This window comes from Ovis canadensis, chromosome 4 (assembly GCF_042477335.2).
Source record: "Ovis canadensis isolate MfBH-ARS-UI-01 breed Bighorn chromosome 4, ARS-UI_OviCan_v2, whole genome shotgun sequence".
NCBI lineage: Eukaryota > Metazoa > Chordata > Mammalia > Artiodactyla > Bovidae > Ovis > Ovis canadensis.
Genome location: NC_091248.1, coordinates 115,532,855 through 115,560,394, shown reverse-complemented (window position 1 = coordinate 115,560,394; position 27,540 = coordinate 115,532,855). Strand labels below are relative to the sequence as shown.

General features: G+C 37.5%; 1 protein-coding gene across 2 annotated transcripts in view; it reads right to left on the bottom strand.

Moving 5' to 3' along the window:
• Nucleotides 1-2,665: 2,665 nt before the first annotated feature.
• The window catches only part of CHRM2 (cholinergic receptor muscarinic 2), a 171,707-nt gene continuing 146,832 nt past the window's right edge, over nucleotides 2,666-27,540 (bottom strand). For both annotated transcript variants that reach the window (XM_069588478.1, XM_069588477.1), the window contains one exon: nucleotides 2,666-6,630. In XM_069588478.1, coding sequence (XP_069444579.1) covers nucleotides 5,187-6,584 — 1,398 coding nt within the window. In that variant the 5' untranslated portion in view covers nucleotides 6,585-6,630 and the 3' untranslated portion in view covers nucleotides 2,666-5,186. The remainder of the gene's footprint in view (nucleotides 6,631-27,540) is intronic.

Genomic DNA, 27,540 nt, shown 5'->3' with positions numbered 1-27,540 from the left:
AGTTTCTTCATTATGATGGCAAGATGTTTTTCTCCCCTCAGTATTTTCAACCACCTAGTCAGGAAGAGCATTTGACAATTCATCAATACAGTATTCAATTCAAATTCTAAAAAAATTAAATGAGAACGTTTCACTGGAACAATAATAAGTTAATGACAATCGATAGAAAACATCATTTTTCTTTTTTTCTAGAAATTATTTTGATTTACATAAGAAACAGTAATTCACAAGGGTGGAAACTGTGAGACAGAAGGCACAATTTCTGAAGTGGGTAGCCATCCAATAATGCCATGAAATTCAAAGAAAACTAGAGTTCACTGAAAAATGTATTTCTCATTTCATGCCTTGGAATATAAAGACTAACACGAATCTTTCAAATATTCAGTGTTTATGCTTTTCCTATTAAAATACAAGTGCCTCTTGAGACTTCATGTCCACTATCACTTAATGTCGTAAAATTTGCTAAGTATGGACTCGTGCTAATGGGCCAAAGAAAACATTCTGTGGCATGTGGGTAGGTAGTTGAGTGGGCACCAAGGGAAGGATGAGAACTGCTATGGAGAAGATGTAGGACACTTAGAAACAACCATATGTTTTGTTATTTCTTAGAGACACTTTCAACATCATACTATATCACAACTGTTTGGCATTAGTGTATGGGATGCTGTATTGCCCCCAGACTGAAAAGAATGGTTTCTAACAAACAATGGTTGTGCAATTCTTCCTTGTTTTTCAAAGTGTAAAACATTTTGAAGGTCATCCATTCCTCCCAGGATGATTATTTTTTATTTCACAAAAATCAGTTAATTTGGAGGAGAGCAAAGCTGTATGTCAATGAACTGGTTGCAATCTCATCAGGCAATCAGACGTGAGATCAACACAGCTGTTGGAACCGAAACAGCCAGGAAGATTATAGTTAGAGGACTATCAGGAACACAGAGGCAAAAAGCATTGTTGTCATATGGGGTGACACCAGCAAAGATTTATTAATGTATTCCTCCAAGAGATATTTAAAACAAGCGCTATGTTTTCAAAGATTATAAAACAGTATAGTAGTAATATGGGTAGAGTTTGGGTTGTTCTTTAATGTCTCCCTTCAAAAGCAAATACTACTTTCTTTTAAAATTAGGTGTATAAAATCTACCTTTGTCACTCTGAAGCCACAAACACCATATTACATACTCAGATTTTGTGTATAATATATTTATTTGCATACAGAAATATGTATTTCTATTATACATTTTATTACTTTATTTATAGAATATGTATATTAAGCGTACAGCATATTCCAGGAAGATACATTAAATATGCACACAGTTCATGCTGTAGCGTGCACCCTTTTAAGAGAAGCATATTTGAGAGGCAAGGTATTGTATATACATGCTGAAAATACACTTTGCACAATTCATCCAGCTTTGGGTGCTTCCCTAATCTATTTGCAACATCAGTGCTGTGGTTGTTGAAAGGGATACTATCAAACTGGGGAAAAGGCAACTATCAGTGAACTAGTAGGAGAAAATAAAAGTAGATTGCATTTCTAAGTATATGTTGCCATCATTTTGAACTCCCATCTCCCCCAATGTCATATCTTTAGGGTCAAAAAGCAGTGAATGGACAAAGAGCCAGGAGTATGCAGAAACTCCAGCTTTAACATTCACCAGAAAGCATATTCTACATGACTTATTATATTGATGATTTTGTCCTACCACTTGGGGAGGTGGCATTAAATTAATGATGAACTGGGAAAAAGGCAATCATTTCTTTTTTCAAGAAATGAACTGGCTTTTTCACATTCTTAAGCTCTTCTTATAAGACCACTCTGGGATATTTACATTATTGCTATGAGGAAAGAAGAAATTCTCAACAGATATTTACCTTTCCAGTGAAGATAAAGGAGATGAATCGTGTTGTTTTTGAAAGAGGCTCTTAATGTTTTTGAGAGGAAAAACAGAAGCTCCAATAGAAAGTGACCATATCAATTGCAGCCATTTTAATAGCCAGTTACTTCAATTAACTGGACTCCGTGCAATCCTAACTGGACATTAAAATGCTGGAAACAATGTGTTGTGTGCGTGGTATGGTGATTTGGGAAATGCAGATGTGTCCTGTGTTCCCAATCTGTAAATTACAAACACACCAGACTCAATGGATGACAGTGGTGTCTGGTACATGGTTGGTGGAATTACCTTTTTCAAACAGATGAACAATTTGCATTGATGTCCTAATAGAGATACAGGATTATTTTCCCCACTTACATAAAGCAAGCTCTAGAATCCCTTAAAACAGGATTTCTCAACTTTGACTCTGCTGACATTTTGTACCAAAAGAATCCTTAGTTGTGGGGTCTATCCTGTGCATTGTAAGCTGTTCAGTAACATCCCCAGAGCCTAGTCACTAGATGCCAATAGAGCTCCTTTGAGTTGTGACAACCAAAAACATTCCCACACATTGTTAAATGTCCCCTGGGAGGCAAAATGGTCCCTGGCTGGGAGCCACTGAAATAAACAAATCCAGTAAATAGTTAATGCAAGCCTCTGGATACAGTCTCCACATCGTTCTGACCATCTACTATTTTCAGCATTCTTTTCACTTTTTCTGATTCCAGTTGACAAAGCATCCATGATGTATCAGTCTATATTCAACTCCTTTCTTTAATTTTTGGTGATTTCTTTTTCAGGAAGGTTGTGGTAGATATGGTGAAGATCAAGAACAGAAGAAGGGAAAGGATGCAATGGCAATGGAGAGTTAGAGGCAGTCTGATTCATGATGAGTCGGATTGTTAGAGGAGACGAAAAAAGACCCAAATCCAGAATCCTCAATCCTTGAATCCAAAGAGTTCAACCCAACTAAAGCTGAATCTACATCGTAACAGCACAAGTTAATACGTGAAATATTCAGCCAGTCAATTGTTTTGTATACAAGAAACCAAACAGCACATTTGCTTGATGTACTTTCCCCCCAATTGATGCATTTACTTGAAAAAAAAAAAACAAAAATAAATATGGGTTTAAAATGTAAAAGTTTATATTAAGGTAGAATAAAGATACCAGTATGAACTGATGCTGTATGTTTATAAATAGAAGATTTGGTTGGGAGGGATGACTGAAGTTATTGAACCAGAAAGTTATTTTTATAAAGGATAACTTATGTACAAAAATTATTGGCACTTTGCTTCTTACTAATTGTTCTTTTTTGTTGTTATTTGCTTTGTGCTTTTTTTGTCAGCTCTCAAAATTGTTGAGATGCCATCAGTGAGGCAAGTCACACAAAATAGTTCTAATTAAAGTGCTAAAGTCTAATACTGACAAATTCATCATGCAACTCACATGGATACTACTGATCAAGATATCATAGAGCCCATAAACCTAAAATGCAAAATATGAAATTTGAAAGGGGATTTATAAATTTAATTTCTATTGATTGAACAAATCTTAGAAAATCTGATCGGAAGACTATAGGAAATACTGTAAGAAAAAAAGTTGAAGGGTAAAAATAACTAAGCTTGAATCAGTATAATTGTATATTTATTTGGGATCCCAATAAAAATGTCTATCTTAGATAGACAAGGGTAATTGTTCCTGATATGACTTTTCTATTGTCTAGAATTTAAAAATGGCGAGAAGTGGTGTAGGTACAATAAAAAAATCATACACAGACAGGTTAATCACTCCTGATACGATTTTTCTGTGGTCTAGAATTAAAAAATGGTGTGAAGCGGCACAGGTGCAGCCACCTACTCTCTCTCAGGTTCTGTTGTGCTTGCTTGGCCCGTTTAGTTATCCATGACTTTCCTTCCATAAAGGTTACTACTTCTATCAACAGCATTTTGAAGTTAAAAAACTTTAAGGGGAATTGACAATTTGAGGAATACAAAACACGTGGTTTCAGTAAATGTTCTCTATTTTTTTTTTCCCTCCACAGGTCATAAGACAGTTATAAATCTCACTTGACTATAAATTTAATATCATCCCTTCTCAAGCACTGAAGAGAAAGTTTTATTCTCTTGGGATTGACCCCAAAGTCATTGGTGTCATGTGAATAACTTAATCCTATTTAAGATTCCAGATGAATAAAGCAGCATCTTATTCCTGCTTGCAAAGGCTAAGAGTTCATGTTTTACAAGTTAGCATGTCATACACAGGTCAGGCAGATCAGGTTGAAACAGGATGCCCTTTCAACCTTCTATTTTCTTATCTCAAAAATTCACCTGGCCTCAGTAAAGTTTCTCTAAAAAAAAAAAAAAAAAAAAGAACATTGTTGAATTTGATGAAACCTCATTTAAAAAAGTCGACTTTGGTTTCTCAAGCATGTTTATATATTAGGTAGACTATTCTATTAAAATAAGGGGATTGTTTAGTATAAAATCAGATGGATGAAAATATTTCACATAAAGAATCATAAGTGAACTAAATCCTCACAGTTTTATACCTCCAAAGAATGCCAAAGACACAGTGGGCAGGGGTGAAATACCCTTTCTCCTGACTGTCTCTATATTTACTGAAAGTCCTACAGATTTTGCACTTACACAGTGTAAAACATGGAAGTAAAAAACCCGATGCCATATGACAAAAATAATAATGCAATCTAGCTAAGTTTTTGTTTGTTTGCTGTCTTTTTATAATGGGAAAGGGGAAAGATAAAAAAGATAAGCATTTATTACGTTGCAGTTCTCCACATAAAATCATAACAAAGGAATAATGTATGTTCAACACTCTGGAGGCCATGTCTACATCCTTTTTTGATCTTGTTTCTTCACTTCCCCATTGTATAATGGCTTTCTTTATGTTTAAGTCTCCAGGTTAGTTTGTAACTGTGGCCTTTCACTTGGGAACACAAAAATGAAAAAACACAGCGAGGTTATTATTCTTTTTGTGCAGAGATAAAATTATAGATTCAGAAGCCCTTCTTCAAGAGAGTACAAGAAAGTATAGGTCACTTCTTAAATCCACAATTTCAACATGTCTCCTTTATGGTCTCATTGTTCCTCAACTAACAGGGTTTATAAGGTACAAGTTTCTCAAACTGGAGCATAGGCACCACAGAGTGTCACTGTTGGGCTCCTTAACTGCACATTCCATGATAAGACTATAAAGTGCAATGGCAGAGATTTGAAGACTAGGAGCTCTTTTGTTCTGTTTCCTTTCACGAGGCTCCCCTTGACTACCTTTCTTCTCTACAAAGATGCTTTACCTTGTAGCGCCTATGTTCTTATAATGACACATGAGAAGGTGTTTAAAGGTCTTCTTGAAGGTGGCATTACAAAGTGCATAGCAGGCAGGGTTGATAGTGCTATTGATGTAACAGAGCCAATAACCAATTGTCCACACTGTGTTGGGGATGCAGGGTGCACAAAAGGTGTTAATGAGCACCATGACATTGTATGGGGCCCAAGTGATGATGAAAGCCAACAGAATAGCCAAGATCGTCCTGGTCACCTTCTTTTCCCGGGAGGGAGGAGGCTTCTTTTTGGCAGGCTGCTTAGTCATTTTCACAATCTTGCGAGCAACGATGTTCTGTTTTTCATCTCCATTCTGACCTGAAGAACCAACTAGCTCCACGGTGGTATTAGTTGGGGTACATGAGTCACCTTTTGGGGTCTTGGTGACAATTTTGATGCACGTTTGCTTTGAGTTCTCATCTTTGGAATGGCCCACAGAAGTGGAAACTGTGTTTTCGTCCTGGGTTATTTCATCATCTCTCATATTAGAGGCAACAGCACTGACTGAGGTGGAATCATTGGAGCTCTCTTTCTCCTCCCCCTGGACACAGTTTTCAGTTACAGCATCTCTAGGAGTTTTGCCATTCTGGATTTTGTTGTGCTCCAAGCCATCGTCACTCCCAGGCATGTTGTTGTTGTTTGGCTTCACTATCCTTCCTTGAATCAGACTTGGAGAAACTGGATCTTGGTTGGCCACAGGCTCCTTCTTGTCCTTCTTGATCCTACTCTTACTGGCGCGGGATATGTGCCAGTATAACACAGTCATGATGATCACAGGCAAATAGAAGGCTGCAATGGCCGTGCCAAAGGTGACAGCCGCATTGGAAAAAAACTGAATGTAGCATTCCCCATCCTCCACAGTTCTCACCCCTACGATGAACTGCCAGAAGAGAATGGCTGGAGCCCAGAGGATAAAGGAGAGGACCCAGGCAGCTGCGATCATCATACCTGCCATTTTTGTGGTCCGCTTGACGGGATAAGTGAGTGGTTTCGTGACACAGAAGTATCTGTCGAAGCTGATGATGAGCAGATTCATTACTGAGGCATTGCTGACCACGTAGTCCAGGGCAAGCCAAAGGTCACACACCACAGGTCCCAAAGGCCAGTAGCCAATCACAGTGTAAAGGGTATACAAGTTCATGGAGAAAACACCAATGATGAGGTCAGCACAGGCCAAGCTGAACAAAAAGTAATTGTTGACGGTCTGGAGGTGGCGATTGACTTTAATGGAGACCATGACCAGGATGTTCCCAATAATGGTCACCAAACTGAGGGACCCAGCCACAAGGACAATAAAAACCACTTCAAATGTCTTATAAGGACTGGTCAGAGCCACATTGTTAGAGGAGTTTGTTGAGTTATTCATTTTGTGTTCTCTAATCAGTAGCCAAGTAGTCAAAAAACATTTAAACCTGTAGGGAAATAGAATAAAATTAACAAATATATAATATAAACACTGCTTTAAAATACATCAATTTGCTCCCTTTTGAACCATATTTTTTAGTCCGAAATCTTCCTTATTCCTCCTATATGTTTACTGTGACTACCTACCTCAGTCCCCCACATAAAAAGCAAAACTTCCAATAAAGGATTCTAAAGATCCTTTCAGGCTGGCAAAGTATTCAAAGTATGATAACATTTGAATGTGTTTATATCTAAAACTGAATATCTGTCATAAGTGAATTTAACTGAGCATAGTATTGATGAATTGAACTAAATAGGCCAAAATTGCACATAAAACTTTCCAAAGCACCAAGAGCTTTCTGGTATAGACATAAAGATGAATAAACCAACAGGAGGACAGAATTGTGGAGGAAGAAAACAGGTATTGAGTGTGTGATTTTTATAGTCAATACTGAGTGTGTGGGTTTTTCCACCTGGCTGCTCTTTTTCATAATAATACAGATAATGATAATAATAAAGGAAAGATAATCATGATACTTTATTAGCCAATGCATTCCCCAATGAGTATTATTTTTTTCTGATCTTCATTTTACACTTGCAGTTAGTGTCCCATAGTTAGCATATTCTTTGTAGTTAGCAATATTCCATATCCTAAAAAAAGAAGTTATTTATTAAATGTATACTGATACGATTATACCATTTTTTGAATTTTTTTCAAATCAGTGCCAAGTCCATCATCTTATTGTTCTTTCAGGCAAATCTTTGATATAGTCCGGCTAGAATTTTGATTTGTTTGGCAGAACAGGAAACTGAAGCCTGGAAAGACTGAGTCATTTATACAGGGTCACATATTAGGTCAGTGATAGAGATAAGACTATGAACCTTAGTTTGTTCGGCCATTCACTCATTCACTCTGTCCTCACATTCCTATTAAGCAACTCTGGATTAAGCACTGTGCTATACTCTGGGTATTCCTTGATGATTAAGACAAGGTCCTTGCCTCTGAGAGGCATATGCTTTGGTGGCACGATGGGTTGGTAAAGAAGCAATTATTAAACTGGAGTGCACTTGCTGTTGCCCAACCCTATTGTGTTTAAACAAACACACGTTCACCATTTTCAGATAATACCACTGAAGTCTGGGGACAATTGAGCAATCTTTCATAAGGGACATAGGAAAGAAAGCTGAGTTTATCAAATGAGCTATGACACGTTTCTGGAGACACAACATCTGAAGGAAAAAGTAGCTCATGTTGACAAAATCAACCAATTGTGTGGATCAGAAAGCATTATTGAGAAATTATTTATTGAAATTTTGAGATTCAGAAATCTCCACTCAGGTCCCACTACTTAAAAATAAATATGGATGGCACCGTGGTGTTCCCTGAAACTCATGTAGAAAATCAACAGCTAAGCACCTTCATAGTACAAATAGCATCTAAACAATTGGATTATTTTTAGAAAGCAAGTTATCTTCAAGTATTTTTTTTTAAAACAAACAGTGACTTAGGAGGAGTTTGACCTCAATAATTCAGAGGCCATAAGGAAAACATATGTAATTTTTGCATAGAAGAGTAAAAATAAAAATTGGGAAACAATATTTGTAAAAGCACATGATTACAAAGTTACCTCATCTCCTTAATATAAAAAGCTGTGAAATGAAATAAGGAAAGATGAAAAGACTAACAATGTAAAACAATGACATACAGTTAGATCAATGATAAATTAAATGCTAATATTTAATCATATGAAAAGATATTCAACCTCACAATTTAAAAATGCAAGCATGTTGTCATTAGGAGTGGGTTTAGTCATCCCTTGACCAACCATTCTGACGCTAAGGCATCATTCTAAGGCTCCTTCAGAATCAAAGACACCCAAATCAGTCACCCAAAGACAAATTAATATAGACTAAGAAAAAATGCAAACACAAACATTGGAAACCATTTCTTCATCTGCCTTTCTTAAAATTATTGGATGTTACTGGTTGGACTATTGGGGTAATTTCCTTGGAGGGAAACATATAATATCTCTGCAAATGCAAATACACATATTAGAATTAAAAATGGAGAAACACTTGTCACATGAATACTACATATAGGAGTTTATATTTCAGCTATAGTTATAAAAATGTGCAAGAGGTCTACTCAAGGATGTCTTTTCAGAAATATAGCAAAAAAAAAAAAAAGACAACTAGAAACAAACACTAAAAGAATTCATTGACAGAAGTCTCATCATAAATTTCTTAAGGAAGACATAAGGAATTTGAATTTAATCTCTAAGTCATGGAGAAACTTTGAAAAGTTTAACAAGGAAAATAGTTTTGATGGGATGGAACTTACTGCATTTTATTCCAAAATTCTCCATATTTTGCTTTACTTGTTTCTAGCGAATCCTATTACCATCAAGTTAAAATTCTGAGCCATCTCCTGGCCTCCTGCCTCTCCCACACCTCTTGCAGCCATGACCTGTCAACTCTACCTCTTAAGTATCTTTTGCAATTGTACCTTGTTCCCATTTTCAGTCCCATTTCCTTATATTAGGTCCTACTTACTTGTATGCTTAAAATTATTAGGTCTTTGATAAAATTTATAATCTTTCCCCCTTGCATCTTTCCAGAAGTATCTCAGAACTCCCCTAAATATCCCACGTGTGTGTGTGCATGCGTGCGCGCGTTAAGTCACTTCAGTCATGTCTGACTCTTTGTGATGTTATGGACTATAGCTTGCCAGGCTCCTCTGTCCATGGGATTCTCCAGGCAAGAATACTGGAGTGGGTTGCCATGCCTTCCTCCAGGGGATCTTCCCAATCCAGGGATCAAACCCACATCTCTTATGCCTCCTGTGTTGGCAGGCAGGTTATTTTTACCACTAGCACCACCTTTGAAGCCCTAAATATCTCACATTAAAGGCAATTGCATGAGAAATTATCTAAACATAACATTGTATGTAACGTCTTCACGCCATTTTCCATCCTGGTCTCCTATCTTGAAAGCATCTCCCCCACATCCCCTTATTTTATGGCCTCACATTTCTCACTTGTCTGCCTCCTCTTCAGCCTTCAGGCATCATCAACTCTATGAAACCCTTTTTATAGCTCTTGGACTATTAATAGTTGTGTTTTTCCCCATCTCTGCTTCCATATCATGCTTCATATCATTTTATTCTGTTCTGTTACTCTTATTTGCCTATTTGTCTAGAGCTATTTGAATGTCAAGTGGAAAGCTGAGTTGATTATACTCCTTAGACTTTACCCAACATCCTCCTCAGTCTCTGCAAGGTCTTCATTTTAATTTTATCAATGTTTTCCTTCTTTTCATTTCTATTTCTCACATCCCATTCCTCCTTTTCTCCTTTAGAACTTGTTCAAAATTGTTCAAGTTTCTTGCACTATTTCTTTTGCTAGATATGCAACACTAGAAAATATAGATTTCCTCCCTTATTATCTTAATTTACTTTGATACTGTGTTCTAGATGTTGTTTTGTTTCTTTTTATTTTTCACTCAGTATCATGTTTTAATGTTGCTCCAGATATTTCAAATGTATTGCTCCTAATTCCATAGTAAGTAAATCATAGCATCTTTTCTTCTACATTTCTCTAGTGACGGGCATGCAGGTTGCAACCTCAAGCTGCTTGAAATAGTGCTGAAACTAAAATTTTCCTATTGTGTCATGGACTTGAGTTACAAATTTTGCTGTCATATAAGCCTAAGTTAGGGACCAAGGCACTGGACAAAGGAATGGGTATAAGCTTTCTTCTGACAACAGTCATATTATTCTCTTGGATAGCTGCAGAGGATCCTACCCCGACCAGGTAAGTTCCATTTCTTAATAAGCTTTAAGCAATTGTTATTATGCAGCATCCTAATATTTGCCAATCCCAGAAAGCCAACATGCAGTTTGTTTGTTTGTTTGTTTTTCTCTTAATTTCTATTTCTCTGCTTACTAGAAAGGCTGAGTACTTTGTTTCATATAGTTAGGAGTCTTTCAGGTTTCAATTTTTATAGATCCCTGTATATACTTTTGACCCTTATGGCACCGATTGATACACCATCTATTTCTTTCATCACTAAGAAAACAGTGAATTCTGACTTCTGAGTCTTGTAGCTCTACCATCCAACTCACTGCCTCAAACATAACTGGTGCTCAAAATGTTTGTTGAATTAATATAGGATCAACAGTTGTTATTGTTAATTCAACCCCTGTTTACCTAATCAGTGGAATTGTTTCAATAGCACTGCTTTTGGTCATTATTCATACAGTTGTTTATTCATGTAATTTACTTGAACAAAATAATTTCACTTATCCAATCACTATTCTAATGAGTCCTTATTAGATAATATAACAGTAAGATCAGAATTCTGACTTGTTTATAAACTTGCTTTCATCTATTCATTAGATAAATTCATGGACATTTTTGGAAATGAGTTATATGTACATTTCAAAATGTTCATTTTTTAATACTCTGATAGAAAAGTAACAAATATTTATTGTCCCAATATCTTTTTTGACACTTTATTCTTCACATTCATTCTAATAAAACATAGAGCAATATTTGTTTTATTTAAAATATTTTTAGTGGCTTCCTCTGGTGACTTCCTCTGGAGAATTATATATATATATATATATATATATATATATATATATATATATATATATAAATACTTGAAAATAAACTAGCTTGATCTCTTATTTTATGGAAATAAGAAACTATAAGAATGAATAAGGGATTTCTTTCTCACCATAACTTGTGCTAGTAACTATTATCATTCTAAAACTTTATAATAACATGAAGCTGCAAGATTCCCACTCTACCTTTTCCATATTGTTTATTTGGTAATTTATTCTTTCCCCTCTTCCTTTCCCTTCGTATTGTTTACCATGAGCATGCTTTACATTTTCAACTAAAGAAATATAACCTTGATTAAAAAAAAATGCTAGGGTTCTAAACATGTTATCTCACTTAGTATTAACATATAAACATATAAAATTACAGGATAGGTCTTATCCTCCCCTTTATCTTTAGAAGTAAATTCAGGCTATAAGAAGAGATTAGCAGATTGTCTCATTTTCAAGGCCAGTGAGTAAATGTCTGCAACTCAATTCAGTGTCTTTACCTTTGGGTTGGATACTGTTTCTGTCCCATCTTGAGAACTATCCTTTATCCAGTAGAGGATGCTAAGACAGATTCCATTTGTGTGTCCTGGAATGCTTACCCAGGTAGAACATAGTAAATTTAACAGTGTTAACATACTTAGTTGCTATCATATCCTCTAAACTTTTAGAGTTATTTGCTTGTTTACGATCTACTCCAGTATTCTTGCTTGGAAAATTCCATGGACAGAGGAGCCTAGTGGGCTGTAGTCCATGGGGTTGCAAAAAGTTGGACATGACTGAGTGACTGTTGCTGCTGCTGCTAAGTCGCTTCAGTCGTGTCAGACTCTGTGCGCGACCCCACAGACGGCAGCCCACCAGACTCCTCCGTCCCTGGGATTCTCCAGGCAAGAACACTCGAGTGGGTTGCCATTTCCTTCTCCAATGCATGAAAGTGAAAAGTGAAAGTGAAGTTTCTCAGTCGTGTCTGTCTCTTAGCGACCCCATGGACCGCAGCCTACCAGGCTCCTCCTTCCACGGGATTTTCCAGGCAAGAGTACAGGAGTGGGGTGTCATTGCCTTCTCTGAACTGAGTGACTGACCACGCGCTAATGCTGTATGCAAAAATGGAAAACATTTCACTCAGAAGCAAGCACAAGTATTTGAAGAACGGCATTCCTTTTTCCCCACATAATTAATACACAAGCTAGCAAGTACTATTTCTTTTCCATTAAAGAAAACAGATTTCTTTATTTGCAAAGCTTTAGGCATTTCTGTTATTTACATTTCTGTAAAAGTTTTTACCTCTGATGGGGTTTCATAAGATTTTATTAAAGCAACAGATTTTATATCATTGATGAAGTAACATTATCACAACAGACTAAACGATGAAGAAGACCTTTAAAGGACTCAATATCTTACTACGGCAAACATATAGTAATCCATTTGTATTTTACTATGTTAGCTTATGACTAAGTTCTGAAAGTACTACAAAACTTAGGAGAAGAAGATTTCTGTCCTTAGCTGCTTCACTACTTGAGTCCTCATATGTAGTAGTGAGGAAAGTAGTGTGGTTTAACATTATCTGGGCAAAGTTGTGGGTGCTAATCTCTGCTCTTATTAGCTATGTGTTTTTTTTTTTTCCTCAAACAAGAATAATAGAAACCCTATTTTTCTTCTTGACTTGTGGTAAGGGTCAAGTGAGACAATGTCTCTGAACTCTGATCTGTAAATGTTAAACATTAAATAAACACTATTAATATTTACAATTGTTAAATAAGTTTAAATTAAACATGTTTCTTAACAGTTAACAGAAAACTGTATGTGTGTGTGTGTGTGTGTGGAATAGATTAAGAGAGAGAAAGAGGAGATGTGGGTTATAGTGGTACTGGTAATACTAAATTATCATTATCAATGATATTATTAGTCATATTAAATTCAGCATGATTACTCTTCACAGAAACTCCTGAGATAATTATCATTTTTATTATACATCTTTTCATAAATATTGAACTAAAGATCAAATAATTAAGAATTAAACCAACATTCAAACCCAGAGAACCTGGCTGTAGACTCAGCTACAAATATTCCTTGTTTGTCTGGGAACAGTTTTATTGGCCAGTGTGAAAGCAAAAGTGAAAGTAGCTCAGTTGTGTCCGACAGTCCATGGAATCCTCCAGGCCAGAATACTGGAGTGGGTAGCTGTTCCCTTCTGCAGGGGATCTTTCCAATCCAGGGATCAAATCCAGGTCTCCAGCATTGCAGGCGGATTCTTTACCAGCTGAGCCAAAAGGAAGCCCAAGAATACTGGAGTGGGTAGCCTATCCCTTCTCCAGCAGATCTTGCTGACCCAGGAATTGAACTGGGGTCTCTTGCATTGCAGGCAGATTCTTTACCAACTGAGCTATGAGGGACCAGTGTGAGCCCCCAAATTTATCACTTTGACCTGCCATAACTGATCCAAGTTTAAGTTGGGTCATTGCCTTAGACAACAGAGGATTATCATGTCCAGGCCAATACTGTGACTTTGGACAGATGTTCACAATAAGATAAAGAGTTATTAAGCGAGCTTCTGCACATGAAACTACATGACATTTAAGGTTTAGAACATTTTCTTAAATGAATCATCATAAAAACCTATCACCAGGTAAACTGACATATAACTACTCACAAAAGTTTTCATGTCAATTATGTAGAAGTTCTAACATTGACAATCTTTTGGAACTCTTACAGAGAAAATGCTAATTTAAATGATTTTTTAAAAATTTCTAATATATATTTGGATATGTACTGGAAATGTTATGAAATAAATGGGGTTTTTCCTACACTGCGCTTGTCAGGCAAGATGCCTGATATGTGATGATTACTTCCATAGATGCACCCACAATGTAATAAGCTAATAAGAAACTTATTAATATATGAGTAACCTAAATGCTAAAATTTTCTGCACATTATTTTATTTAATTCTCACAATACTCTGCAAACAATAGTCACGTTTTCCAGCTTTACATATGACAATGATCAGAGCTGGTAAGTACTAGGGCCAAGGTTCAAATTTTGGTATCTCCTATGGTCACGTTCTTTCTACTATGTCATACCAGGAAAGTGAGGCTGATTTATTTAAAAAGCCTCCTAGAAGAATTTAAAAAGTTGGAAAAAATGGAACCTGTGATTGACAAGTGGAACCCAGGTAAAGAAAATATGTAGTTGCATAAAACATTTCAGAACAAGAATTCACATAAACTTGAATTTACAATTGTTTATACTTGTTTAGGGCTTCCCTGGTGGCTCAGAGGTTAAAGACTCTGCCTGCAATGCGAGACCTGGGTTCGATCCCTGGGTCGGGAAGATCCCCTGGAGAAGGAAATGGCAACCCACTCCACTATTCTTTCCTGGAGAATCCCGTGGATGGAGGAGCCTGGTGGGCTACAGGTCCACGGGGTAGCAAAGAGTCAGACATGACTGAGTGACTTCACTCACATACTCAATTAACTTTTACTTTTAAAATGTAATCTTAACATATACACTTTTCATAGACTTCTAATTTCTTCTGCTGTTTAAACACATTACCAAAAATGGCAAAGCCTTCTGGGTTTTCATTGTCCCTTTCTTTCAGACATTGATCCCCAAGAAGCAGCCTAATCACTGAGCAAACACTAGGGATAAATACATCAGCTTCAGTAGTTAGTGTGGCCTGAAATTCCCTCAAGTGAGTGTATAATAAGGCTCATTTTAGCTTTTTAAATTGCAAGTGTGCATGCGTGCTTGCTAAGTTGCTTCAGTCGTGTCTGACTCTTTGCGATCCCATGGACTGTAGCCTACCAGGCTCCTCTGTCCATGGGATTCTTCAGGCAAGAATACTGGAGCCGGTGGCCTTGCCCTCCTCCAAGGGACCTTCCTGACCCAGAAATCAAAGCCCCATCTCCTGCAGCTCCAACAGTGCAGGTAGATTCTTTACTGCTGAGCCACCAGGGAACCCCTTTAAATTGTATACATGAGGGCTGAACACCACAATCCATCCGGAGATAATTAAAAGTTGACTTTGACAATATTGGGCTTACCTGGTGGCTCAGCTAGTAAAGAATATGCCTGCAATGTGGAAGACCTGGGTTCAGTTTCTGAGTTGAGAAGATCCCCTGGAGAAGGGAATGGCTACCCACTCCAGTATTCTGGCCTGGAGAATTCCAAGGACTGTATAGTTCATGTGATCGCAAAAAGTTGGACACGATTTGAGCGACTTTCATTTCGCTTGACAATATTATGCCTAGATATCTAGCTGTCAATACAAAATAACCACTATTATTAAAAAACATGAAAAAATATAAGGGTGATAAAATAAAATATCAGGCTGTCATTAGGAACAAGACTATACTAGGAACAAGGAACTAGTAGATAGTCTAGGAGTTGTTTTTGTTTAGTAAGTCATTTCTGACTCTTATGACCCCATGGACTGTAGCCTGCCAGGCTCCCCTGCCCATGGGATTTTCCAGGCTAGAATATAGGAATAAGTTGCAATTTTCTTCTCCAGGGTATCTTCCTGACCCAGGGATCAAACCTGTGTCTCCTGCATTGGCAAGTGGATTCTTTACTCTGAGCCAGCAGGGATTCTAGGAGACTATTTAAACTATTTAAACTGATCATCTCTTCACTGCCTTAAGAATGAAATGCTAACATAATACCACGTTATCACCAATTAGATTTAGAAAAGGATTTAGAAAAGGCAGAGGAACCAGAGATCAAATTGCCAACATCCGTTGGATCATTGGAAAAGCAAGAGAGTTCCAGAAAAAAACATCTACTTCTGCTTTATTGACTATGCTAAAGCTTTTGACTCTGTGGATCACAACAAACTGGAAAATTCTTCAAGTGATGGGAATACGAGACCACCTTACCTGCCTCCTGAGAAACCCATATGCAGGTCAAGAAGCAACAGTTAGAACTGGACATGGAACAACAGGCTGGTTCCAAATCAGGAAAGGAGTACCTTAAGGCTGTATATTGTCACCTGGCTTATTCAACTTCTATGCAAAGTATATCATGTGAAATGCTGGGCTGGATGAAGCACAAGCTGGAATCAAGATTGCTGGGAGAAATATCAATAACCTCAGATACACAGATGATACCAGCCTTATGGCAGTAAGCGAAGAAGAACTAAAGAACCTCTTGATGAAAGTGAAAGAGGAGAGTGAAAAAGTTGGCTTAAAACTCAACATTCAGAAAACAAAGATCACAGCATCCAGTCCTATCACTTCATGGTAAATAGATGAGAAACTAAATGGAAACAGTGAGAAACTATATTTTGGGGCTCCAAAATCACTGCAGGTGGTGACTTCAGCTATGAAATCAAAAGACGCTCGCTCCTTGTAAGAAAAGCTATTACCAACCTACACAGCACATTAAAAAGCAGAGATATTACTTTGCCAACAAACGTCCATCTAGTCAAAGCTATGGTTTTTCCAGTAGTCATGTATGGATGTGAGAGTTGGACTATAAAGAAAGCTGAGTGCCAAAGAAATGATGTTTTTGAACTGTGGTGTTGGAGAAGACTCTTGAGAGTCCCTTGGACTGCAAGGAGATCCAACCAGGCCATCCTAAAGGAAATCAGTCCTGAATACTCATTGCAAGGACTGATGCTGAAGCTGAACTCCAAACATTTGACCCTCTGATGCGAAGAACTAACTCATTGGAAAAGACCCTGATGCTGGGAAGGATTGAAGGCAGGAGGAGAAGGGGCTGACAGAGGATAAGATGGTTGGATGGCATCACTCAATGGATGTGAGTTTGAGCAAGCTCCTGGAGTTGATGATGGACAGGGAAGCCTGTCGTGCTGCAGTCCATGGGGTTGCAGAGTTGGACACAGCGATTTCCCTGACATGAAGAATGACCACTGAAGTATGTAGTGTATACTCTGTTTTAGATCTTCCACACTTTCCATTAGTTCCACTAATGTTTAAAACCTTTGGGACAGCAATTTAATAGGCCTGAAATTATTCGTACATCAATGAACAATCACTCTGGCTAAAGATGGTGTTAGAGAGAAAAATAATGAAGAGAATTGGGGAAAGACTTTTTAAGGAAGTCTTGGGAAACAAAGTCCCTTTTCTCTAAAGAAAGGTTTCAACATACAGGGTTTTGATACTGATGCAGTAGATGATAAAATTTGCGGATACTGTGATGATGCTTACAAATCTTGAAAGTCTTTCAATTTTACTTACAGGAAAAGAAGAGTTTTTTCCAGAGACAGTGCAGCTCTACTAGCTGATAATATTGACATTCCACACTCTGGTACTTTTTTGGCATCAGGGAGAAGTGGAGTAAATTTCCACTTCTTTCCCTTTAATCGGATTTTCTTTCAAGTGACACATTAGCAGTCAATACACATATTGAGAGCTTTTTAGGAGCTCCTGAATCTCACTATATGAGCAGCTATAGTGGGAGTCGTGGCCTTAGGGAGTGCTGGCAACCCTGCTAGGAAACCAGAGCTTTCTCTGTTTCTTTCTTGATTCTAAAACATCTTACAGAATTTCTGTTATGAACAGATCTTCATTTGCCTTCAAGGGCTATGGAGGATCGCAGTGAAGGAGTAATGAGTGACGAAACAAACAAACCAAAAAAAAAAAAAAAAAAAAGACACATTCTTGTCCACAAAGAGTTTATAATCTAGAGTACACACAAAATGCTGATGAAATATCCAGTTACGTAAAACAACCCTGGATTAAAACAATGACAAGTGTCAGGTCTAAGAATCCATGTAGAAAATTACGGAAGGCTTCCTGGAAACCTTTCCTAATATTTCTATCTCCTTTTTACTTCTCTTTTATTCCTTTCCTTCACCATTTGCTTTGTGTGACTTCTTTTTTTTTTTTTTTTTTTTTTTTACTGTGTTCTCAAGATTGTACATAATATTTCTCAGGAAAATACAATGTACTTTGGTGGACATTTACCCCAGTGCATCAGGCCTGACCACCTGCAGGTTCAGAAACACAAAATAAAACTTAGCCATTGACTCACCTACACTGAGCTTTTAATTATATCTGAAAAGACGTGTTGAAAGTATTCTGAAAGCAATGTGTAGAGTTTTTCTCATTTAGCAAATTGCAGCATGGTATTGCAGACTTTACCGGATATGCATTACGTAAAACATTTTTAAAAAGAAAGTCTCACTTAAAACATTGCATTTATCAAGCCTTAAGGTTTGTGTACTTCACTGAATGCAAGTTGAACTTTCATTTGAAAAACGGAAAAAATGTAAAAGCAAATGGTAAATAAGCATGAAAGTAGCTGAAACAGCAATTTGATCCCCACATTAGTACAAATACAAAAGAATTCATGAATTTTTTCAGTGTGAAAATCTTAAAGAATTTCTAAGTCCTTATTGTAAACATGTTTGCAGTTTTGGCTGCCCGTCAAAAATAATACTATTCTTAGTGATGCTGGAACAAACTTCCATTCCCTGTTTGCCAAGCTATCTCCTGTCTTCTTCAAAACACATTCTAAACAGCACTTACTCTAGAAGAATGTAATGACTAAGAGGGAAAGAGAGCTAACAATTATTTAACTGGTACTCTTGTCCTTATTTATACGTCTGTGCCTCCTTTTAGTTATCTCTTTTTTTTTTTTTTTTAACACAACACACCTCCTGCCAAAAGGAAAAAGCAGTCTGGATAAATATAAACAAAGCACAATTTGGAACAGATCATCTTTTTGACTTTTTAAAATGAAATTCCATCTGAATAAGTACTCCAGCCCCCTTCCTTTTCTGTACCAGGAATCTGACTGAACTCCAACATTAATGATCAACATCATTCAGTAAATACAGCGGACAAAATAGTGTTCTAAACCAAACTTTAGTGGAAGTGGAGAAAGCCCTCTCTCTAAAGGTTGTTATATCTTCACAAGGACAAGAAGTAAAAAGAAAAATGGAAGCAATTCTTGAAGAGCTACTGAAAGTTGTATATGATTAGGCAGCTGTATTTGAATTGATGCCTGTGTCTTTCTTACCATCTTGAGAAGTTGGAAATTTGTAGAGTCGGCTTTCTGTATTTTGTTTTGTCTTTTCCTAGTCGGCAGGCTGCTGGTTTAATAACTCTAAATTAGTTAATTCATTGCTTGAATTAAACACGTGAATCAGATTTTCAGAGGGATTGAGGCTTGTTATGACTCTGATAGAAAATTCTAGATTGAAAGCTGTTGTTCTAGAGAAGCTGAGCAATTTCAAACAATACATCCCTTCCGAGATTCTTTTCAATGGTGCACGTGCCTTCTGTTGAAAGCTGAGCACAAGCACAAGGCAACATGGAACTTTGGACAGAACTCAAGGACAGCTCTGAAGAGAGGAATGACAATTAGTTCAGGCTCAGAGAGAAGTTAAAAAGTAAGTTAATAGTTTCCTCTGAAGAATAAGCTGGAATTGTTAAGAATAAATGGGATTAGAAAGGATTAGGAGGTACAGGAAGAAGTGAAATTTCTTCTGACTATAAATAAAATGCAAATTTAGATAAGACACTTTTAAAAGGTAAGTGGAGAAAAGGACACTTAGTTGTATTTAGGAATCTAGTGTTTATTTTAAGCATATCTCTGCTTAAGGTTGCACTGCTTATGGAAAGAAAAAAAAGTTAATGCATGCGTTGCTCTTTTCATAAAAATGCACATATGAAAAGTAAAGGTAAGTGGATTATATTCTACAGACAAAATTTTCTTGGCTATAACCTCTGAAAACAAATGTACCCACAGTGTAAGCTTAACTGACATCCTCATTCCTCTGGTACTAAAACCTAGAACAGACACAGAGTCCAAGAGAACAAAGGACTCCAAAATGTTGACTCTTGGGTTTTCTAACTTTTCAATGACAGAAATGACACAGGCCTCATATACTGATGATTCATACCAGATTCAATAAAGCTACAAAAATAAAGTAGTAATGAAGTGTAGAGAGTAATGGGCAGCAACTATTTTTATTGTTTCCAATCGAAATATAAAATGATTGTTTCCTCAGAGTCTGATTGCAGCCTATTTCTAGAACGGATCAAAATGACCACAGTATTATCCCACTAAAATGTGAAAAATGAGAGCATGAAGCAGATTAAAGTCTTTACTAAATGATCTAATGCCAATTGAGATGAGGAAACATAAAAAGCTACATCAACTCGGCAAGGATTTTTTGTATCCAAAACACTAATTTAGAGTTAAAATAAAGCAAATTGGACAGAGAGAATGAAGAACTTTATGTGGCAAATCAGGACAGTCAATTCTCCTACCTGATTAAAATGAAGCCACTTTCTTCTGGATAACAGCAGGCTAAATCAGACATAATTTACCATACGTGATACAAGTGTCACACAGGCCACCACATGCTGTCTTAAGTCTCTGTTCCCCCAATCCCACCCCCTTTCTCCTCCCAACACCACCAATTCAAGCCCAACTATATACTTAAATTCCCTAACTCCCAATTCTTCAAGATAGGCTCCAACACTATGTGAACTGAGAACTTTCAAATGTTCAAGCTGGATTTAGAAAAGGCAGAGGAACCAGAAATCAAATTGCCAACATCTTTTCGTTGCAATGGTGAATGGAATTGTTTCCTTAATTTCTTTTTCTACTTTCTCATTATTCGTGTATAGGAATGCAAGGGATTTCTGTGTGTTGATTTTATATCCTGCAACTTTACTATATTCATTGATTAGCTCTAGTAATTTTCTGGTGGAGTCTTTAGGGTTTTCCATGTAGAGGATCATGTCATCTGCAAACAGTGAGAGTTTTACTTCTTCTTTTCCAATTTGGATTCCTTTTATTTCTTTTTCTGCTCTGATTGCTGTGGCCAAAACTTCCAGAACTATGTTGAATAGTAGCGGTGAAAGTGGACACCCTTGTCTTGTTCCTGACTTTAGGGGAAATGCTTTCAATTTCAAAAGAAATTAAGGAAACAATTCCATTCACCATTGCAACGAAAAGAATAAAATACTTAGGAATATATCTACCTAAAGAAACTAAAGACCTATATATAGAAAACTATAAAACACTGATGAAAGAAATCAAAGAGGACACTAATAGATGGAGAAATATACCATGTTCATGGATTGGAAGAATCAATATAGTGAAAATGAGTATACTACCCAAAGCAATTTACAAATTCAATGCAATCCCTATCAAGCTACCAGCCACATTTTTCACAGAACTAGAACAAATAATCTCAAGATTTGTATGGAAATACAAAAAACCTCGAATAGCCAAAGCAATCTTGAGAAAGAAGAATGGAACTGGAGGAATCAACTTGCCTGACTTCAGGCTCTACTACAAAGCCACAGTCATCAAGACAGTATGGTACTGGCACAAAGACAGACATATAGATCAATGGAACAAAATAGAAAGCCCAGAGATAAACCCACACACATATGGACACCTTATCTTTGACAAAGGAGGCAAGAATATACAATGGAGTAAAGACAATCTCTTTAACAAGTGGTGCTGGGAAAACTGGTCAACCACTTGTAAAAGAATGAAACTAGATCACTTCCTAACACCGCACACAAAAATAAACTCAAAATGGATTAAAGATCTAAATGTAAAATCAGAAACTATAAAACTCCTAGAGGAGAACATAGGCAAAACACTCTCAGACATAAATCACAGCAGGATCCTCTATGATCCACCTCCCAGAATTCTGGAAATAAAAGCAAAAATAAACAAATGGGATCTAATTAAAATTAAAAGCTTCTGCACAACAAAGGAAAATATAAGCAAGGTGAAAAGACAGCCTTCTGAATGGGAGAAAATAATAGCAAATGAAGCAACTGACAAACAACTAATTTCAAAAATATACAAGCAACTTATGCAGCTCAATTCCAGAAAAATAAACGACCCAATCAGAAAATGGGCCAAAGAACTAAATAGACATTTCTCCAAAGAAGACATACAGATGGCTAAATTGCCAACATCTGCTGGATCATAGAAAAAGCAAGATAACTTCAAAAAAAACATCTACCTCCACTTCATTGATTACGCTAAAGCCTTTGACTGTGTGGATCACAACAAACCGTGGAAAATTCTGAAAGAGATGGGAATACCAGACCACCGTACTGCCTCCTGAGAAACCTGAATGCACGTCAAGAGGTAACAGTTAGAACTGGACATGGAACAACCAGCTGGTTTCAAACTGGGAAAGGAGTATGCCAAGACTGTATATTGTCACCCTGCTTATTTAGCTTCTATGCAGAGTACATCATGTAAAATGCCAGGCTGGATGAAGCATAAGCTAGAAAAAGATTCCCGGGAAGAATATCAATAACCTCAGATATGCAGATGACACCACCCTTATGGCAGAAAGCAAAGAGGAACTAAAGAGCCTGTTGATGAAAGTGAATGAGGAGAGTGAAAAGTTGGCTTAAAATTCAACATTCAAAAAATGAAGATCACGGCATCTGGTTCCAAACCTTCATGGCAAATAGATGGGTTAACAATGGAAAAAGTGAGAGACTTTATTTTCTTGGGCTCAAAATCACTGCAGATGGTGACCTCAGCCTTGAAATTAAGATACTTGCTCCTTGGAAGAAAAGCTATGATGAACCTAGACAGCATATTAAAAAGCACAGACACTACTTTGCTGACAAATGTCCATATAGTCAAAGCTATGGTTTTTGCAGTAGTCATGCATGGCTATGTGAGTTGGAACATATAGAAAGCTGAATGCCAAAGAACTGATGCTTTTAAACTGTGGTGTTGGAGAAGACTCTTGAGAGTCCCTTGGATAGAAAAGAGATCAAATTAGTCAATCCTAAAGGAAATCAATCCTGAATATTCATTGGAAGGACTGATGCTGAAGCTGAAGCTCCAACACTTTGGCCAAAAATGTTGCGAAGAACTGACTCATTGAAAAAGACCCTGATGCTGGGAAAGACTGAAGGCAGGAGAAGGGCATGACGGAGGATGAGATGGTTGGATGGCATCACTGACTCAATGGACATGAGTTTGATCAAGCTCCAGGAGTTGGTGATGGGAAGCGTGGTGTGCTGCAGTCCATGAGGTCACAAAGAGTCAGACTGAGTGACTGAACCGAAGTCCTCACCTTCAGACTCTCCAAACACTGAAAAACCAGAAGTCTTATTTAGAGGGAGCTAGAATTATAGGGCATAACCATTCCTTTCCCCCAAGAAGCAATTTCCATGTTGACCAAACCCAGTATGAAGGCTATGACAAAAATAACACCTATTTTCTCAAACTATACCATCTTGGCTAATCATTACCTTCAACACAATTTATATTTTTTCCCTACTTTGTTAGTGGAAAAAGTAGTTAACTTTGAGCAGTATATGTTATAGCGGTATTTACATATAATAGCTGGACCTAAATAATGCATGAGAAGAGAAGATTGTCAAATAAACTGTAAATGGATTGAGACTCATGCATAAATCTGCTAGGCAGGATGCTCTGTCCTTCAAGCACAATTGTACCATCAGCAAAGCAGTTTTAGTTTGCGCTGTCTGCTGAGATAGGATTACACATAGTTGGACCTCTAAGAGAACGTGTTAGAAGAGGGTTCTGTAGGTAATTAACTCATTTCTGAAACATTGTAAAATCAGTGGAAATAGGAAGCTATGAGACGTTGCCCTGGATTCCTTCATTTAACCAATTATGTGCCAGTTGTCAGTGCATTAGCTGAAGAGGAACCGATATTGATCCCTTGAAGAACAAGTGAAAGAATGTCTCTGCTCTGAAAATGCTAACAGTCTAAGGCAAATTTCTCATAAAGTGTCACTTCCTCTTGAGGGAGAGAGCAGCAAAGACCCACCGGGCCGAGATATCCCTCTAGGAGATGGGCTGGCAGAGCACATCTGCCACTGGGTTGCCACTGGAGAGGGCTGGCTTCCTGGCTCCCTCAGGGTGGGTCCAGCTTTTCTCTCTGTAGCTTTTATAGTCAGATATCCACGATGGGCTTCTGGGTGCAGGAGATAAACTCGAGACTGAAAACTATCTCTGCTAGTTTCTAGCTGTCTGAACTTACATGTGTAGAGCAACATGGTCATATGCTTTATGAATATGTATAAAATGAATCTGCGACTTACATTTACCACATTCTCTAAATGCTGTTTAAAAAAAAAAAACCTATTTTTAAAACTTAACTCAGCAGTTCTGCTAATTGAATGAGAATACTTTCTAACAACAAAACAAAAATAGAGTATTCATTCTGCCAAATGCTAGTTTTCTTGAGTTTTTCTAGGCCTTTTGTTGTTTACCCATGCTATTTCTCGTGAATTCTTATGTGCTACACGTGTGTTCACCCTGTCCCTCATCCACCTTTTCTTCAGTAAGTCTCCCAAGTAAGAGATAGCACAGGTTGTCTGAGGGATGATCAAGAGGGGCCAATTTCTCAATCTATAGTGTCATTCTATTCCTCTCCCATGACTGGCCAGAAATAAAGTGAAGTTGCTCAGTCGTGTCCAACTCTTTGCGACCCCTTGGACTGTAGCCTACCAACCTCCTCTGTCCATGGAATTTTCCAGGCAAGAGCATTGGAGTGGGTTGCCATTTCCTTCTCCAGGGGATCTTCCCAACCCAGGAATTGAACCCGGGTCTCCTGCATTGCAGGCAGACGCTTTCCCATCTGAGCCACAAGGGACTGGCTAGAAATAAGAATCTTTATTTATGTTATGGTTACTATTTACAAAATGTTTATTTAGAAATATTATTCCACAGACAGCACATGTAGCCTCATCATCTTAAAATCCAGAGGTCATGAATAGGTTAGAGCTGACCTCCAATGGCAAGATAAGAGGTTAGGACCCATTGCACTGACAGTCTTTGGGGAATGAGACAGCTCACCCCAACCTGCCAAGAAGGACCCTCCAGTGTGCCATGGTGTACTTCCCATCCTTTCTCTGGGTATGACGTCTATGCGTCTCTCAATCCGTCTCCACTCCGGTTCATGCTTGGCTATCGGAATGGAAACATTTTGTCCGAGTGTTCCAAGGAAAGACTCATTTGTAGGCAGCCTCTCAGTGTCTGCTCTTCATAATAAAACATCCTCAGTTCTGTGTCTGCATTTAGGAATGTAACTTGTGAGCAGCCTGCCTCTGGCTCTTCCCTTGTTTGGTTCTTTCAAAGCCCACTATAAAGCTGAAAGGTGATGCTTGACTCAATTTGCTACATGTGTCTTCTTTTTCTTTTTAGTATTGTTACTAAAATAACAAATGACAGTGCACAAAGCAGAAAGTCACACTGGCATGGCCCTGTCTAAGGGAAAAGGGAGGGAAGATAAAGTATCTCAACTACAGAAATCCTCAAAAGAGGCATGTTGGGGGACAGGGACTGTGAAGTGGAATGGGGTGAATTTTCAATATTTTTGGCACAATGCCTAGTACACCCTCAGATTTCCAAACTGTGTTTTAAAATAAAGATTGGGAGCCACTTGAATAAAGTTTAATTTCTATTTAAATATAATTCCAAGTTTGATAACCAAGTTTTTAAGAGCTGACTATAGCTAGCTTCTTTTTTGTTACTATAAACTACAGATTCTTACTCAACTGAAAACAAACCTTTAAATGGCTACTTTAAAAGACTCAGTGGATTTACAGAACCCAAATAAAATTCTCACATGTTGAGGTTAAATAAGAAAAATAAGAATTGTGTTCAAGAAAATGGTAATCAAGTGGAAGTTGAATATAAAAGCCAGAAAATGAGAAATAATTAAATGTAGTATTGTACATGGTCAGGGTTTGGATAGATAAGAGCAACAAAATAGACAGACGTCTATTTTGTATCTCAACGGCAAAGCAAAGGGAAAAAAAAAGATGATTTCAAAGAAAGATTAGGGAAATCTTCAAAAATATTTTGTTTAGATGCTTTAGAAAAGGATGACAAGTTGAAAAGAAGAAAATCCTGGTGACTGCAGGTCTAAACAATTAAGAACAATCAATTCCATTGGTGAAGCAGGAGCTTAAGAAAGCAGGAAAGAATGGTATATGGGCGATATGAAGAGAGAACAGCCCCAGACTTAGTATTGCGAAAAGGAGAGAAGGTTAAGGATCAGAGTAGATTCCATTAGTATTGGGGATATTGGGGAATTGGGTGTTTGGGAAACTTTCAAAAAGCTATCTATGGAGTATGAGAAAGGTGGGGTATGGCAGAGGACCTGAGGAGGACGGAGAGTGATAAATGGAGACCCCACAACAGTGAAGACCACTTATGTTAGATATTATAATAAACTATTGATAATGTTGATCAAGCTGGTATCATGAAATGTCATTGACCAGGATATATAACTGGATTTCAATTTCAAGTTGATTTTTCTCATTGCCTCTGTCTCTGGCTTCAGCCTTGGCTGAGCCTAACCTTCCCATCATAATTTGAATACGTTCCTTTGACAATCCAAAATTCCAATCTGGCCACATAAGCCCATTCTAAAGTTTTAGTAAGCTCCTAAATTCTACAAGAATAAGTTTTCTCAATGCTTATGTAGTGAAAATACCCTCTCAGCAGATCCATTTCTAGAATTAAATAACACAAAGGAATCTAAACCAAGCATACTAGCCAAGGATCCTCAACATTCATCTACAGGCATAAATAAAATCCTCCCTGGTGGCTCAGTGGTAAAGAATCCATTTGCAATGCAGGAGATATGTGTTTGATCCCTGGGTCAGGAAGATTCCCTGGAGAAGGAAATGGCAACCCATTCAAGCATTCTTGCCTGGGAAATCCCATAGACAGAAAAGCCTGGTGGGCTACAGTCCATGGGGTCACAAAAGAGTCAGACATGGTTTAGCTACCAAACATTGAAAACAATAATTAAAAGCTTAAAGTTAGCTTTGATTAGGTTGGGAGCAAAGGTGAAAAGAGAATTACGTTCATAGTTTGCAAAATTGCCAACAGTACAATAGGTCTGTTGGAACTGTTGTTTAACTACTTTCTGTTATTTAGAAAGTATATTCTTGAACTTTCTAAGCTCACATGAATTGCAGAGCTTCCCTTGTGACTCCGCTGGTAAAGAATCCGCCTGCAATGCGGGAGACCTGGATTTGATCCCTGGATTGGGCGGATCCCCTGGAGAAGGGAAAGGCTACCGACTCCAGTATTCTGGCCTTGAGAATTCCAAGGACTATAGGGGTCGCAAAGAACTGGACATGACTGAGCGACTTTCATTTTCACTTTCTTTCCTCTACTTATCCATATGAGGACAATTTTCATGAAATCACAACCTTTCTCAAATAATCACCATTTATTACTGAATTCTACAGATTTGTAATAAGTAAATTTGCTAATAATTGTTTCTTGTTCACTAACATGAACCAGAAAAGGATCTTAAGTTGCCAGATAGTAGCAGTGTGCATATTAGAAA